Here is a 14627-nt window from a genome sequence, read left to right as displayed (position 1 = left end):
ATAAATAATAATGACAATGTGGAATCGAACCAAAAGGAAGATGGCATGAAAGGAAATAATATAACCTAAAAACATAAAAACCATAGTTTAATAATAATAATAAAAATCCTTCCAGTAGCACCTTAGAGACCAGCTAAGTTTGTTATTGGTATGAGCTTTCGTGTGCATGCACACTTCTTCAGATAATAAGTTTTGTTTTTAATGTAATGACGATAATTAATAAAACAAGTTTTTGTTTGATGTAATAATGACGATAGGGAGAGGGGAAATCGGAACCTAAAAAGTGGGGGAAAAAACAAAACACCAAACAATAGAAATAATACTTTAATAATAATAATAATTTAAAAATGCAATACAGTACAGCAATAATTAATAATGTCGATGACACAGAGAGAGGAGGAACCGAACCTCAAACGGGAGAACCAAAGTATTTTTTTCAAACGGACGGTCTCCCGCGCGTGCGCGGCAGTGACGTCACCGGCGCTCTTCGTCGCCCCGCCCCTTTCCTCCATCCCCTCCCTCCCTGCTTGGCCGAGTCCCGCTGCCTGACGAGGCCTCCTCCTTCGCCGCCGAGAGATGTGAGTAACGGGGTGGGGTGGGGTTGGGGAGGGGGATGCGCAGAAGCTCTTACAAAATGGCTTGGCTCGCGCGAGGGGCTGCCTACGCGGGTTCGTACCTCTGCGGGGGGGGGGGGGGGCGCCGGAGGAATAAGTGGCCTCGTTGCAAGGAGGATGGCGGGGAGGAGGTTTTTATTTTATTTTAAGGGTGGTCGTCTGCTGCGTTGCGCGCGTATGGCTCCTGTATCGCCTCGGCGCGTGGCTCCCCCTGTGGTGGTGGTGGGTTTGGCGGAGGCCCCCCCAAAAAAGCATGGGGTCATTTTCCTTAATCGTCATCATCATAAAAGTCAATGGTGAGCTAGGGCTAGGGAGCTGCAATGTTCAAGCACACACATCCCCCGCTCACTCTCTCAGGCTGACCTACCTTATAGGGTTGTTGTGAGAGGATGAAAGGAGGGACATGGGTGAGGGAGAACCGTTTATTAGTGCTTGTTGTTGTTTAGTCGTGTCCGACTCTTCGTGACCCCCTGGACCAAAGCACGCCAGGCACTCCTGTCTTCCACTGCCTCCCGCAGTTTGGTCAAACTCATGCTGGTAGCTTCGAGAACACTGTCCAACCATCTCGTCCTCTGTCGTTCCCTTCTTGTGCCCTCCATCTTTCCCAACATCAGGGTCTTTTCCAGGGAGTCTTCTCTTCTCATGAGTATTGGAGCCTCAGCTTCAGGATCTGTCCTTCCAGTGAGCACTCAGGGCTGATTTCCTTCAGAATGGATAGGTTTGTTCTTCTTGCAGTCCATGGGCCTCTCAAGAGTCTCCAGCACCATAATTCAAAAGCATCAATTCTTCGGCAATCAGCCTTTATGGGCCAGCTCTCACTTCCATACATCACTACTGGGATGTATTAGTACTTACCACCCTTGTTTAAGACAAGCCTACCCAGGCGCTTAGAAAGTCGACGTAATCTTAGTCTGCCTTTTAGTATTTAAACTTTTGAATGTTTTAAAATAGGGTTGCAAACCTTCCTCAGTTTTACTGTTTTATCTTTTTGCAAACTCTGTTGAGGCGTATGAACTTAACGAAAACAAGCGGCGTATAAATTTAATGGAATGAACAGTGCTATAGACTTGGAAGGGGTCTCTGGCCACTGTCCAGGGGGGGTACCTAGAGGTTAGTTAAGATGCCCCCTGCTGAGGGCACAGGTTCCGGGGTGGGGTGGGGGTGGGTGCACAAAAATCGCTCTTCTCCACCATCCTGGCCTCCCTGGGCCACTTCTCTGCTGCTCTGGGTGGCCAGGCTTCTCTGGGCGCCTCAATAGAGGAATCTGGTTGCTGGTGTGGGCCATTGCACAGCCCTGCAGGGCTCCTCCCCAGTTGGCCCTAGTGGAAGAATTGCAGGGGGGGAAAGGAAGGGAAGGAGGAAGGAGGCAGAAAGGAAAGCAGCAAGTGGAGGGAGGGAAGGAGGCAGCCAGGCCAGTGGTCCCCCACGCCTGCTCTAACCCATCAGGTGTTGTTGAACTCGCAGTTCCCATCAAGGCCCAGGCAGTGTAGCCAACAGTTGGTGATAATGGAAATTGTAGTACAGCACCATGTTGGTCATCTCTTGTAATCTCTACTCCACATAGGTAAGCCCCACTGTGTGCACTTCTAGATGGGTGTGCATAGGATTGCAGCCTGTCGGAGTGGGATGCGTCTTGCTTTTGAGACATTAATCATATTATTAATATGGCAGATACCTCAGTGCTGCTATGTGTGCTATAACTTATTGTAAAACAAACCTTTCCTTAGACAGTCTCCTCCATCCTCCAATACACTGCTGGGTTGTTAGTGCGCAGTGAGAGTTGGTACTAGTTTTGCTAGTACTGTTCTTGTGTTTTAACATGTAGCCTGATTATATTTCATCAGTCCAACTTGCCACGAGGCAGCCAAGAGATATGATCACACTTTGGTATGGCAAGGCCTGCTTTTTAACATGTTAAAGGTAAAGGTACCCCTGGCCATTAGGTCCAGTCGCGGACGACTCTCACTTTATTGGCCAAGGGGGCTGGCGTTCAGCTTCCGGGCCATGTGGCCAGCATGACTAAGCCGCTTCTGGTGAACCAGAGCAGTGCACGGAAACACTGTTTACCTTCCCGCCAGAGCGGTACCTATTTATCTACTTGCACTTTGACGTGCTTTCGAACTGCTAGGTTGGCAGGAGCTGGAACCGAGCAACAGGAGCTCACCGCCCTTCGTGGGGATTCAAACTGCCAACTATTAGTTTCTGTTTCTCATTGTGCAGCTGCGTGGAGTCACAGGACTATGTTTACATTCCAGAGACCTTGCAGTCTCACGGGAAAGGGAGACGGGATGTGACGTTAGTGGTTTCATGTTTCCTTTGTTCCTTTGTTCAGTTGCTATCTGCTTCGATAGAGAGAGGATGTATATTTCTTAGCTGTCTGTGTAGCTTAGAAATAAACTCTGTAAAAATGTAGCTCATAGTGTCTCATCCTTCCCTGTGCTGTTTTGATGATCTGCTGGGAGGACGTGCCTTGGAGCCTCATCAAAGGCTCAAGGTCGTTAAACACGTCTGGAGGCGATTTCAAAGGCTAGGCTCTGTGGTTTAACCCACAGCGCCACCCGTGTCCCTCTTTAACATGTTACCTGTGGATTAAAGCTGCCATATGTACATCCCCCTTTAGTTTCTTGAAATTTGATTGTTGGCTGTGCAGGTAAGCATGGAGCCAAACCTAAATGTGCAGCTAAAATAATAATATTGTTTTTCCCTATGTACCTCTGCCTCCACTTCTCTCCTCTTCCTTTTTTTCTTCTCCAAATTTTAGATTGTAAGATCCTTAAGGGCAGGGACCTGTCCTTCAGCACACTGACAGCTTATAGAAGAAATAACTGCTATGGCTAAACTTAATTCATCTAGAACTTGATAATTTCACCTTTTTGTCAATTCCAACACAGAGGAAAACCTAGTGGGTTTGATTTTTGCCGATGAGGCTTAACTAAACATGATTTGGCTAAGCATTTAACACATTTTGCCCTAGAATAATTAATTCTGTTACTGTTCTCCACAGAATGATGGAAGACATCAGTGGTGCGTGCTTTACTGACACACAAACTGCAGTTCCTCTTGTGGAAACGGAGAGTGCAACTGAAAATCTAACAAATGAAGATGTGGGAGAAGAAAACAACACGGCGAACACTTCAGATACTTCCAGCATATATAGATATATTAAAGATGGCTTGTTTACGTCAGAGATCTATAAAGTAGAAATTCAAAACCTCCCCAAATATATTGGTTTTAACGAAGTAAAGAAGTTCCTTGCCAAATATGGCCTTACCCCTCACAAGATAAAACTGTTTGCGAGACAGACTTTTGCATTTGTCACCTTTAAGAGTGAGGAGGGTAGGGACAGAGCTATGAGGGTTCTTCATGGGGCCCAGTGGAAGAACCGAAACTTAACTGTGAAACTTGCAAAACCAAAGGCTGATCCCATCATAAAGAAGAGGAAAAGAGAAGAGGAGGGGGGAGAGGAGATGAAAGAGCAGGCAGCAGCAAAGTGTTTGGCTTCAAATAATGGCAAAGAAGAGCCTCTGAGTAAGCAGATAGCAGATGTGGTGACCCCTTTGTGGAATATCCCATATGAGGAGCAGCTGGCAAGGAAGAAGGAAGAATGTGAGCAAGTGCTGCTGAAACTGACAAGGTAATTTTTCTGTTTGTAATAAATATTATGATTTTCTCCATTTCTTCTGTTTAGAATGCCAACACTCGTGTAGCCAAAATGGCACCATCCAGGTACAGGAGGGAACATATCAGCTCCAAGACTTGCAGAAGTGCAATTGGGGAGGGTGGGAATGGAAATGAAGGGTGCATCTCCAGAACAGTGCACTGAGAACCGAGCCTGCTCAATAGGCACAGAATGCTGACTGCCTGCCTGCTTGGGAGAGTGGAAGCAGGAGTGAGTACCCTGAACAGAAACACTCCACACTGCAGCACTTTGTTGCAGGTCTCACTTGCATGTATTCAGAAAGATTTCTGAGACAGCGCAAGCACAGTCCAAGAAACCAAGCTGGTTTTAGCCTCAGCATCAGTGGGAATGAAGCTGATAAATCTCAGTATTCTTCTGCTTCAATGTGCTGAGATGTGGATTTTCTGGCTTCTATTCTCAAACTGCAGTTTGCATATTTGCAATAAATACTTTAGAAATGTGTGAGGTTTTTTATTTTGCTTTTATATTTCGTCCCAAAATGCTCTGAGATGCTCTTCTCATCACATGCTGCCATACATTGTAAGACCAGGCATCCCCAACCTTCAGCCCCTCCAGATGTTTTCGACTACAATTCCCATCATCCCTGACCCCTGGTCCTGTTAGCTAGGGATCATGGGAATTGTAGGCCAAAACATCTGGAGGGCCGCAGGTTGGGGGTGCCTGCTGTAGGACAAAAGGGCTGAGCCTGTTCCATTTTTAGATCTTGGTGCCGCATCTTAATAATTTTAGGTGCTTTATAAATAAACACCAATGGTCAAATTCATAGGTATTTGTGCAGGGGAGGGCATAATGTTCATTGATTATTTTTGCTCTGATTATCATGAACGATCAAATTGTTTTACAGGGACATAGGGAACAACAACCGAGCTCTTCTACCATGGCTTTTCATGCAGAAGGAGAAGTGCGGTGGCCTGTGTTGCTCCCTGGAAGGAGTGAAAGCATCACCATTACAGGTCATACATCTCAGGAACTGCTTATGAAGTGTGAGGAAATGAATCATAGGCATGGAAGGACCGGGTTAGCCTTACTACTGCACTGTCCATAGTCCATAACCTAAGCTGTGTAATTTTTGGGTGGGCGCCTTTAATCTGGTAGCATGTTGCAGTACTGGGCATAGAATTCTGGAATTCTGGAATGGATAGCTTATTACCATATGTATTATTTTAGTACTCATTTAGCCCAACCTGTTTTAATACTGTAATTTGCAACAAATGTTTATGGATGGAAGTAGCAAGCATGTCAGATTCCAGAGGAGTCGGATAGGCATTCTAAATTTTCCCTTACTTTACATTTAGACTGAGTACCGCAACAAATGTGAATTTTTGATCGGCATAGGCCCAAATCAAGAAGATAAAACCGTGGGCTTTCGCCTTGGCAAATACAAGGGTGGAACATGTGCTGTAGTGGAACCATTTGACACCATTCACATTCCTGCTGTAACCAAAAAGGTAGCAAAGGCTTTTCAAGATTACATAAGGTGAGTCCTCCGTTGGACTGGATGACAGAATCCTAAACACCTTGCCTGTATAAAATTTACCTTTTCTGTGAAACCTTTGGCACAACCTACTAGTTCCTGTGCTATACTGGAACTAAGCCTTTAGTATATGTAAATGAAATAATTGCCTGTTCTTCTCTTGTTTACCCCTGTCTCCATTGCCTTCTCTTCCTGCTGTTGTCTACTGTCAGACATCCTTTGAGGCAGGGACCTGCCCTCTTGTGCTTTGCCATATACGTTAATGGCACTATATAGATAAATAAAGCCCAACTTAACCGCAAAGCTCAACATTGCCTTTGTGAATTCCTTGAGGGACTGTACCAAAGAAGGCTAAGTGGGAGCCTTTTGATAGACATTAGTTTTTCCAAGGAGAGAAAGAGGGGAACTTACAGTGTGTGTACATTTGCAGCAGTTAGTACACAGAATCCATTTTTGGTCAAGTGATATGAGCAGATCACTGTGAAAATTGATGCAATGCAGATATTTACATGTCATCATCCAAAAAATTATAATGTTCAGGATCAGTCTCCTAGTTTAATGTGGCAGTTTCCTAGCAGATTTTTTTTTAGCATTATGCTTTTTAAAATCCAAGTTTAGTAACCAAGAATTTCAAAATTACAGGTCTACATCCTATGGTGTCTACAGCCCAGAAACCTACAAAGGTCACTGGAAACAGCTAACAGTTCGCACTAGTAGAAATGGCCACATCATGGCAATTGCTTATTTTAATCCACAGGTACTGAATATGATTTATGTAATAAGGGGAAACAAGTGCATGCTTGTAAAGCAGGCATTTCAGAAACTCCTAATCGTTACAGTTTTTCCTGATTCTGGAAATGTATTTTGTGAAACTAACAGTGACACAATGTTTTAAAGGGAAGTGTGTCCTCATATGTGTTATGGAGGGTGCACTATTTAAATAAGTACAAGCATACATATGCTGTTATCCCATAGTTCTTCACTACACCTGTAACCTGCAGCAACATTTTTCTTTGAAGTTTGTAAAATTAAGCACCTTAAGCATTAATTTTCTTTTCTTTTTTTAAATGTCTAGAAACTAAATGAAAAAGAGCTTGCAGAACTGCAAACTTCTATGGCTAAGTACTTCACAGAAGGCATTGGAAAGGACAGTGGAATAACTTCTCTCTACTTTGTGCAGGAAGGTCAAAGGTGATTGTTGCATCTCAAAAAAGAAACTTAGTATGACAGTGTAATGTATGGTGTACCAGAGTTTTAGAACTTGAGCTGCAGTCTCGGCCATTAAGGCACTTGAATCTATGACAACAGTGGGTGACATCCAATACAAATAATTCTCAGAGTAGAACCATTTAAATCAATGGACCTAAGTTACTTAGCTTGATTGATTTAAATGGTCTACCCTGATAATGACTTGCGTTGGATGATACCTAATAAAAACTGCCATAAAAATAGTAAGATTCAAAACACTAAGCAGCCTATAAATCAGTATCCCAGGATCCATTAAACACTAATGGATATGGTCAAACATAAATTCAGTAAAAATTAAAGTCACCCATAGTAAGGAGCTGTTGTTCCTGGTGATTGTTTTTATGAGCATTAGTGCTGGGAGTCGATATTCCGTGCATGCTGAAATGTAACTATTTGTATTTTTCTCTTACTGTTTTGTGTTTGCCATTCCTTTGAGTAGCTTTCTTGGATGATATCACACAGAGAAAGGGCATGTCAGTTCAGTCATGCATATCTAAATCCCATTAAGACCAGCGTTTTTTGAGCTTGCACAGCTGTGTGTTCCTGCTAAAGAAATACAGAATAAATGCGTTCAAAAAAGTCCCTAGATCTTTACAGCTTTTTTGCTTGAATTGGTTATCTATACTATTGCATCTGAATGCACTTTAGAAGATTAGGATGCAAAGGAAGGATAATGATTTAAACAGTTTCTTGCTCCCTCCCTCTTCTCCCACAAGAAAATCACCCAATCGTGAAGATTTGACCTTGGAGCACGTTGCTGGTGACAAGTATATATATGAAGATCTTCTTGGGCTAAAGTTCCGGATTTCTCCCCATGCTTTTTTCCAAGTAAGCATTTAAAGCATTGGGCTTAAGTGTTTTGTAGAAGTTGAAATCTCTTGTTGATTGAGTTTTGCTTATAGCGAGGTACTCGATAAACAGTGGGAGAGAATGGTAGAACCTCCTCATTGTCCTTCTGAAATATCCGGAAAGCCATTTGTGAAATCTGGAGTTCATTGTAAAAAACTCTGGAATCAAGAAATCAGCAGTGGTGTATTTTTCAAACACACATTTCATCAACTTGCACACTTTTTAAACAGTAGCGTGTTCAGGCAGCAGCACAGTCAGAGGTTTCAAGTATAATGGCTAATCATGCTCTGACTTTAAAAAAATTAAAAACTTGGGTAAGGAGCAGTATATACTGTAATGCTGTAGAGTAGATTTTAGCCTTTGACATGCTACCTGCCTGCTGAATACTGACACCCTATGTTGAAATTCTGTAGGTAAACACACAGGCTGCTGAGGTTCTGTATTCAGTCATCCAGGAATGGACCCAGGTGAACGAGGAGACGACTGTGATGGATGTTTGCTGTGGAACTGGATCAATTGGTATTTCGCTTGCCAAGGTGAAATAACATCTTTCAAGGGACATATGCCCTTTGGTATTGCTTTTGTCTCTTAAAAGTACTAATTCAAAGAACAAAGGTCACCCAACAAGTAGTCTCGCCATGTGGGTAGCTAACTGCATGCCCTGTGTTCTGGAAAACTGAAAACTAACAAAATAAGTAGTAAAATTATGACTACTATTGCAAAATGAATGATCTTAGAGCCAGCATAGATGTTACTTTAAATATGGCTTGTATCCGAAGTAGTGCTAAACCTCTCATTACATTAGCACAAATTTAGGAACAAATGCCTCCTAAATTTGTTCTGGGGGTTTTCACGAACCTTCTGCAGCAGATTTGGGGAGGGTGTATGTGGCCAGGTGGAGAGAGCAGGAGGTTCTATTGTGCAAGCATAAATCCTTGCACAAGTATAAATTGGATACCACTCTGTAATTGCACTTAATATATCTTTTTTCTTTAAACGTAGCAGCTGTGGGGGGGATCAGGGTCAAGAAGGCACATTAACCCCACCCGCAAAAGTGTCATTAGTTCCAGGAGGGAAACTGCTGATGGTGTCAGTTGCAGATTTGGAGGGGGGTGTTTATTGGTATTGGGATATGAGGGGAAAGGTTTAAATTGTATGTTGTGGTCCTGACAAGGTCACCCAAGTGTATTTTTCTTTTTGGCCCCTAGGCTCATCTATGATATGGTTTGATAGATTTTGGGGTGCAGTTTTCTTTGTGTTGCTGGGGCCAGGGTAAAGGCAGAACAACTAATCCTTTCCTCTTGCTCCTCCTCCTTTTCCTGGCTTCCTGGCAAACCTAATCTTTTCGTCAGCCTCTCAGGTTTAAAACTGAGACACTCTCTAAGGTCCCTCTAAGCACTAGCTCTGCTTATTTTTGTAACTATTTTTTTGTTTCGAGAGGTTTAGATTAACTGCAAACAGCCCCTCTGTAAACCTGTTTTCAAGTCTAGTTCAACTCTGTGGAGTGGGAACACACAAAAAGGTTGAAGTAGCCTAACAAGATAGCTCCTCAAGTTGCAATATCCATATTTATTTTGCTTGGTATTCAACTAAAAATGTAAAACTGTACATTATTGCTTTCGTTCTACAGAAAGTGAAGAAAGTTATTGGAATTGAACTTTGTCAAGAAGCTATTGAAGATGCCAAAGTGAATGCTCAGCTTAATGGTTGGTAAAAGAAAGCATATCTCAGACTTTAAAGACAGCTCTCATTATTAAGTCTCTTCTGTCCCAATTCTTTTTTCCTTGACTATTGGAAAGCAGCTTGTCAAGATGTTTTAGACGATTATTATTTGCCAGAACTGAGCTCTGTGTTGACCTTGAATAAATGTCAACTAAGGGATTGGCTCTTCTGGTTAAAATTCAGAAGGAACCTGCAACTAATTAGGAGCACCAGGTTTTCTCTTGGTATCCCCTCTTGAGAGCAGAGCATTTCTCCTTAAGAAATCTGACCAGCTTCCTTAAAAAAAGCATTATTGAGCTGTGTTTCAAGTGATGCCCACTACAGTCTTGGATGGGCACTACAACATACACAGACAGACTTTGTATTTGTGGTCAACCTCAGATGGAAGACCTCCATCATTATCTGTTAGTCTTCCCCTTATGTAGAGACCCAAGAGATCACTTTCTGAAACCTTTGTTCACAAAAGCAGGTACACACCAGCAGAAGTGGTCTGGTTTCTGAGCAGGGCCGTCTTTACCCAGGGGTGTGGGGCACCTGGCCATTGAATTCGGGGGGGGGGGCACCAGGCGCCCAATCTCGCGCCGCCTGCCTGCTAATATTGCTGCAGGGAGAGTTCTCTGGAAAGTTTCGCTCACCAAAGCTGGGAAGAGGGGGAGTGTCAGGAAAGAGGGACAGACAGAAAGAGAATGCGCCTATCTAGCGATGGGAGCACGCCTAGTCTCTGGAAGAACTCGTATACACGCTCTTGCAAAGGCCCTCCCAGCTCCTCTAGAAATAAGGTTGTTCCCACAATGAAAGGCTGCTGGAGATGGCTCTCCCACGCATGCACACAATGCCCGCCGATCTCATCTTTCAGACACCTCCCTACGTTTGTAAGCACATGCGTGGAGTCTTTACACCGACTTCCAATGTGTTCTTTGTCTTCTTTAGAAAAGCTGGTTTTAAACAAAAAACACACAAAAACCCTCCCTTTTGGAGCCACGCAAGCATGAGCGCTATTTTATCAAATGGTAATAGGGACATAAGGCATAATAAATGTTAATTTGGGGGCTAAACGAAATTTGGAGGAGCTGGGCAGAACTTTGCACCCCGGCGGCGCATATGCTAAACGGCCCTGTTTCTGAGTGACAATAATACTTTAACACAGAGTGGCCCTGTGTTACGAAGGTGTTAAAATCACTAATTTTTTGCAGGTACTGTCTGGTTACTGTACCCAAGCTGCTTGCAGTTATTTAGTGAGAGTATGCAGGCTATAGGTAGCAGTTAATAAAGCAGAAGGATGTGAGTTATGACCTAAAACTTTTACTGTAAAATATATTAAGATTTTTTGGTTACTAAATAAATCAATAGTCTGACCACTGACCCATCTAGCCAGCACTGTACAGTTTATTCTGACCAGCAACATTTCTCTAGGGGAATGGGCAGAGCTTTCCCAGCCCTGTTACTTTTGACTTTCTGTGTATCCTATTTTGGAACAGTAGATAGTGCCCCTATAGTTCATGCAGCAATGCATGTAGTTTAAATCAACCACCTGCAATCATGGCCTTAGCCATGTTTCTGATGGAGGTCTCTGTGCCTGAACAAGTTGCCTACCTTAGAGGCTTTATCATGAAACTGCATATTGATCCTGAAGTAGGTTACTTTGACTTGTTAAAAAAAAAAAATTAAATTGAGGAGCGAATGAAATTCTGTATTTTAAGTGAGACTTGTTTTGCACTTAATTGTGGATGAGGTAAACATTTACTTCAGAGGAACTGTATTAATATTTTTTCAACCAGCATGGACATGAAAAACTGACAGTTGCAAGCATCAGTTATTAAAGGAAATATTGATGGGGCATGTGTAAATAAGCAAATGTGTTACACTGTTTTGGATGTGTTTTCCCTCTCCAGAGCTGAATAATGTTGAATTCCACTGTGGAAAGGCTGAAGATCTTGTTCCTTACCTTGTTAACTTCCTGGAACTGCAGAATTCTATTACGATTGTAGATCCTCCTCGAGCAGGGCTGCGTGAGTTTTGTTTTGTGACCTTCTTTTAGTAGAATAGTTTGAATAGAGATGGAGGTGTGCAACATAGTGAGCAGTAGTGACAAAAGTAAATGGGGAGATGTGCTGGTGGGCAGTGAGTTCAGCACTGAGAATAAAACAAAGGGAAAGTGTTTCTGGTTCTGCAGATCAGCTGTGGAATCCTTGGGTGCAGAAATACAGCATTAGCTCCTTTCAGGCAGGAAAGTTTGGTTGATGACTTCAAAGAATATTGTTAGTTAAAAATAAACCTATTTTTTGCTGGCTAGCAGAGGAGCACATAACCTCTTCTAATTTCAATGTAGACTACATACTTTTCTGATGTCAACTATTCGCCACAGTTTAATAATATGGATCACTTGGGTCCTTTCCCCATTCTTTGTTATGATGGATGGGTTCAGGGTGGAGAAATATGGTTTGTATTGTAACTAGGGCTGTGCTATAAATGGATATATTGTCTGATATCAGGTTTTAGATCAAATTGTGATAACAGTTTTTTTAAAAACGACTTTGCAATTTATTGCATATTGTATTTGTGGCATTAAAATATCACAATACTGCAAAAACCAGGAAGCCGATGCTTCTTCCTGTGTGTGCAGCCCTTGCTAACTCCACCTCAGACAGCTCTTTCCTGCCTCCTGCAGCAACAAGAAATACCGTACTTTTCCATGTATAACACACCCTCTTGTATAAGACGCCCCCTATTTTAGGGGACTCAAACTTAAGAAAATGGGGGGAAATTACCCAGAGTTCTGCAAATACAAAAGGCATCTCTATAGCCAGAGAACGCCAAAATGCAAACTTTCCTTGCAAAAGATTAAATTTCATTTAATTTTTTTTGTTCTGTAAACTTTTATCCATTCTTTCTGGTTTGGCTTAGTTTATAAAAGAAATGCAGTTTTTCCAGGCAATGAAAATATACCATTTTGTTTATATTTTGTACAGTTAAAATTTATCCATTCCATTCTTTCTGTTTTGGCCTGGTTTAGAAAATAAAATTAACAATCAATTTGGGGTTGTGCGATGTATACATTCAACTAAAATTCAATAGTGAATTATATTTGAACATCTAAAAGTGTGACACATCAGTTTTATAGATAGACCCATATGTAGTTGCAGTTGGCCAGACATTATCATGACATAGCTAGCTCCAGCCTTATTTCAGGTATCATGATATATCAAAATATCACAATGTTTAACTGGTGATACATAGTGATGTAGAAAGCCAGATATTGCCCAGCCCTAATTGTAAGAGTGGAGCTGCTTCATGTCCGACGGTGCTGTCACATTAAGAATCTAATTTCAGTTTTTGTCAAAATGTTACCCCTGCAGATTCCAAAGTAATTGTTGCAATCCGAAAAGCAGAACACATAAAGAAGCTTATTTATGTAGCCTGCAATCCTCGAGCTGCCATGAACAACTTTCTGGAGTGAGTTTACAATGGTGCTGGTGGGATGGAGTAATTTTAAAAAAGTACTGATCCCTTCTTTCCCCCTCCCCAAAAATCAGCATTGATTTTCAATGTTTCAAACAGATTAATAACCCGGGGGATTAGGTGGTTAGTTAAATCTCTTACTGAAGTGAGGTGGGAAAGTCAGCCCTGGCACTTAAAAGGACTTTGAACGGTGCAAATGACCTTTGCCCTTTTCAGCCACATCATCTTTTGGGCAACTTGGAGGGGTGAGCTTAGTGGATGTGGGTCTAACAGTGGGTGTGGCTTCATAGGTTTCTGAACCTATGCATTCCAGGAGGGCTGGTGAGGAATGTGGCCTGGAGTGATAAGATATTTGGCCCCCCAGGCCTGGTACCCCATTCCTGGCCCAATCAATTATAAAGAAATGTGTAAGACTAATACTGGTCTCTTTGGTAGCCTTTGCCGAGCTCCTTCGAATCGTGTCAAAGGAAGCCCTTTTCGTCCTGTTAAAGCAATAGCCGTGGACCTCTTCCCTCACACTATGCATTGCGAGCTGCTGTTTTTCTTCGAAAGAGTTCAGCATTCAAGTGACAAGCCTTCTGAAGCAGCCCAGAACTCAACTGAAATTCCAGAATTGAAATTGGAAACAGCAGGTTCTACAGAAGAAGGCGATGCAAACCTGCCTAAAGAAGAGGAAACCCCTGACTGTTCCAGCAATTGATATTTATGCCAACTGGCTAGGCTGTGCCTATTTTCATTCTTAAAATTCAAAACAGCTGTCGTCCTGTTTAAGAAAATGGAAACAGTGGTTGCTGGGACTTTGGAATAGTGGCCAATTATCAAAACTACTTGTACAATGCAATCCTGTATGTGTCTGCTCAGAATTCCCATTAAGTTTAATAGGACTTACTCCAAGGTAAGTAGGTAAAGGATTGCATCATCATTGTGTAGCTCTACAGTTGTCAAAAGCTTATAGGAGGCAGAATGTTTGTATATGTGTGTATATACACACAGAGAGATGAAATTTAATTTGTTTTTATGCCAAACTGATTTGTTTTTAAATCATGGAACAAGAAAGGTGAGGGATGACTAGGGAAGCTATACTGCTACCTTAGATAGTAAATGATTAACAAAACCAGATATGCCAATGGTGTAACAAGCTTTCTCAATAAATGTTCAAAATATTATTTTAAGATGAGGTAAATGCAAAAGCAAATACTGTACCACAATATCCAGTTCACACAGGTCTGAAGAGGAATTATCTGCAATGAGGAGGGAGACAGGGATTTCTAGCATCCCAACTCTGGAGCCTCAGCAATGCTACATTGTCTATATGTCTGTGTGCCTAGGCCACTTCAGCTTTAATGTGGAGTTCTGTCCACATCAACAAGGACTAGTTTGTATGTGCTTAAAATTGCTACTATATAATAAATGAAATAAGTTATTGATTTTTTTTACTCATACATTCAATATTAATGGGCTAAAACACAAAGATATTTAGTCAGGCAGTCCTACTTTAAAAGGTTACATACTGACAGTTCCATGACTTCCATCGAGAAAGTTATGATTTATAGATATATTT

General features: G+C 42.1%; 1 protein-coding gene across 3 annotated transcripts; it reads left to right on the top strand.

Moving 5' to 3' along the window:
* Nucleotides 1–468: 468 nt before the first annotated feature.
* On the top strand, nt 469–14495 carry TRMT2A (tRNA methyltransferase 2 homolog A). Of its 3 annotated transcripts, none has more exons than XM_083717268.1 (12): nt 469–578; nt 3619–4248; nt 5159–5267; nt 5610–5791; nt 6431–6545; nt 6864–6979; nt 7753–7864; nt 8299–8421; nt 9516–9591; nt 11500–11616; nt 12964–13060; nt 13502–14495. In XM_083717268.1, the coding sequence occupies exons 2-12, from the start codon at nt 3620–3622 to the stop codon at nt 13764–13766; spliced, it is 1941 nt and encodes a 646-aa protein (XP_083573394.1). In that variant the 5' UTR covers nt 469–578; nt 3619; the 3' UTR covers nt 13767–14495. The 3 variants fall into 3 exon arrangements, with proteins under 3 accessions (XP_083573394.1, XP_083573395.1, XP_083573396.1); XM_083717269.1 differs by having other exon boundaries at nt 480–590; XM_083717270.1 differs by lacking the exon at nt 469–578 and adding an exon at nt 3148–3264.
* The last annotated feature ends 132 nt before the right edge of the window (nt 14496–14627 follow it).

The sequence above is a fragment of the Podarcis gaigeae genome (assembly GCF_964106915.1).
Source record: "Podarcis gaigeae genome assembly, chromosome: 16".
Taxonomy (NCBI): Eukaryota; Metazoa; Chordata; class Lepidosauria; order Squamata; family Lacertidae; genus Podarcis; species Podarcis gaigeae.
The sequence above is the reverse complement of the archived record's forward strand: the minus strand, read 5'-3'. Positions and strand labels throughout refer to the sequence as shown.

What these genes read in the sequence shown, in the direction of transcription:
- TRMT2A (XM_083717268.1), top strand. Translation starts at nt 3,620, where the DNA reads ATGATGGAAGACATCAGTGGTGCGTGCTTTACTGACACACAAACTGCA. An exon ending in GTGCTGCTGAAACTGACAAG is followed by an intron (nt 4,249 to 5,158) that starts GTAATTTTTCTG and finishes ATTGTTTTACAG; the next exon opens with GGACATAGGGAACAACAACC. An exon ending in GCTTTTCAAGATTACATAAG is followed by an intron (nt 5,792 to 6,430) that starts GTGAGTCCTCCG and finishes TCAAAATTACAG; the next exon opens with GTCTACATCCTATGGTGTCT.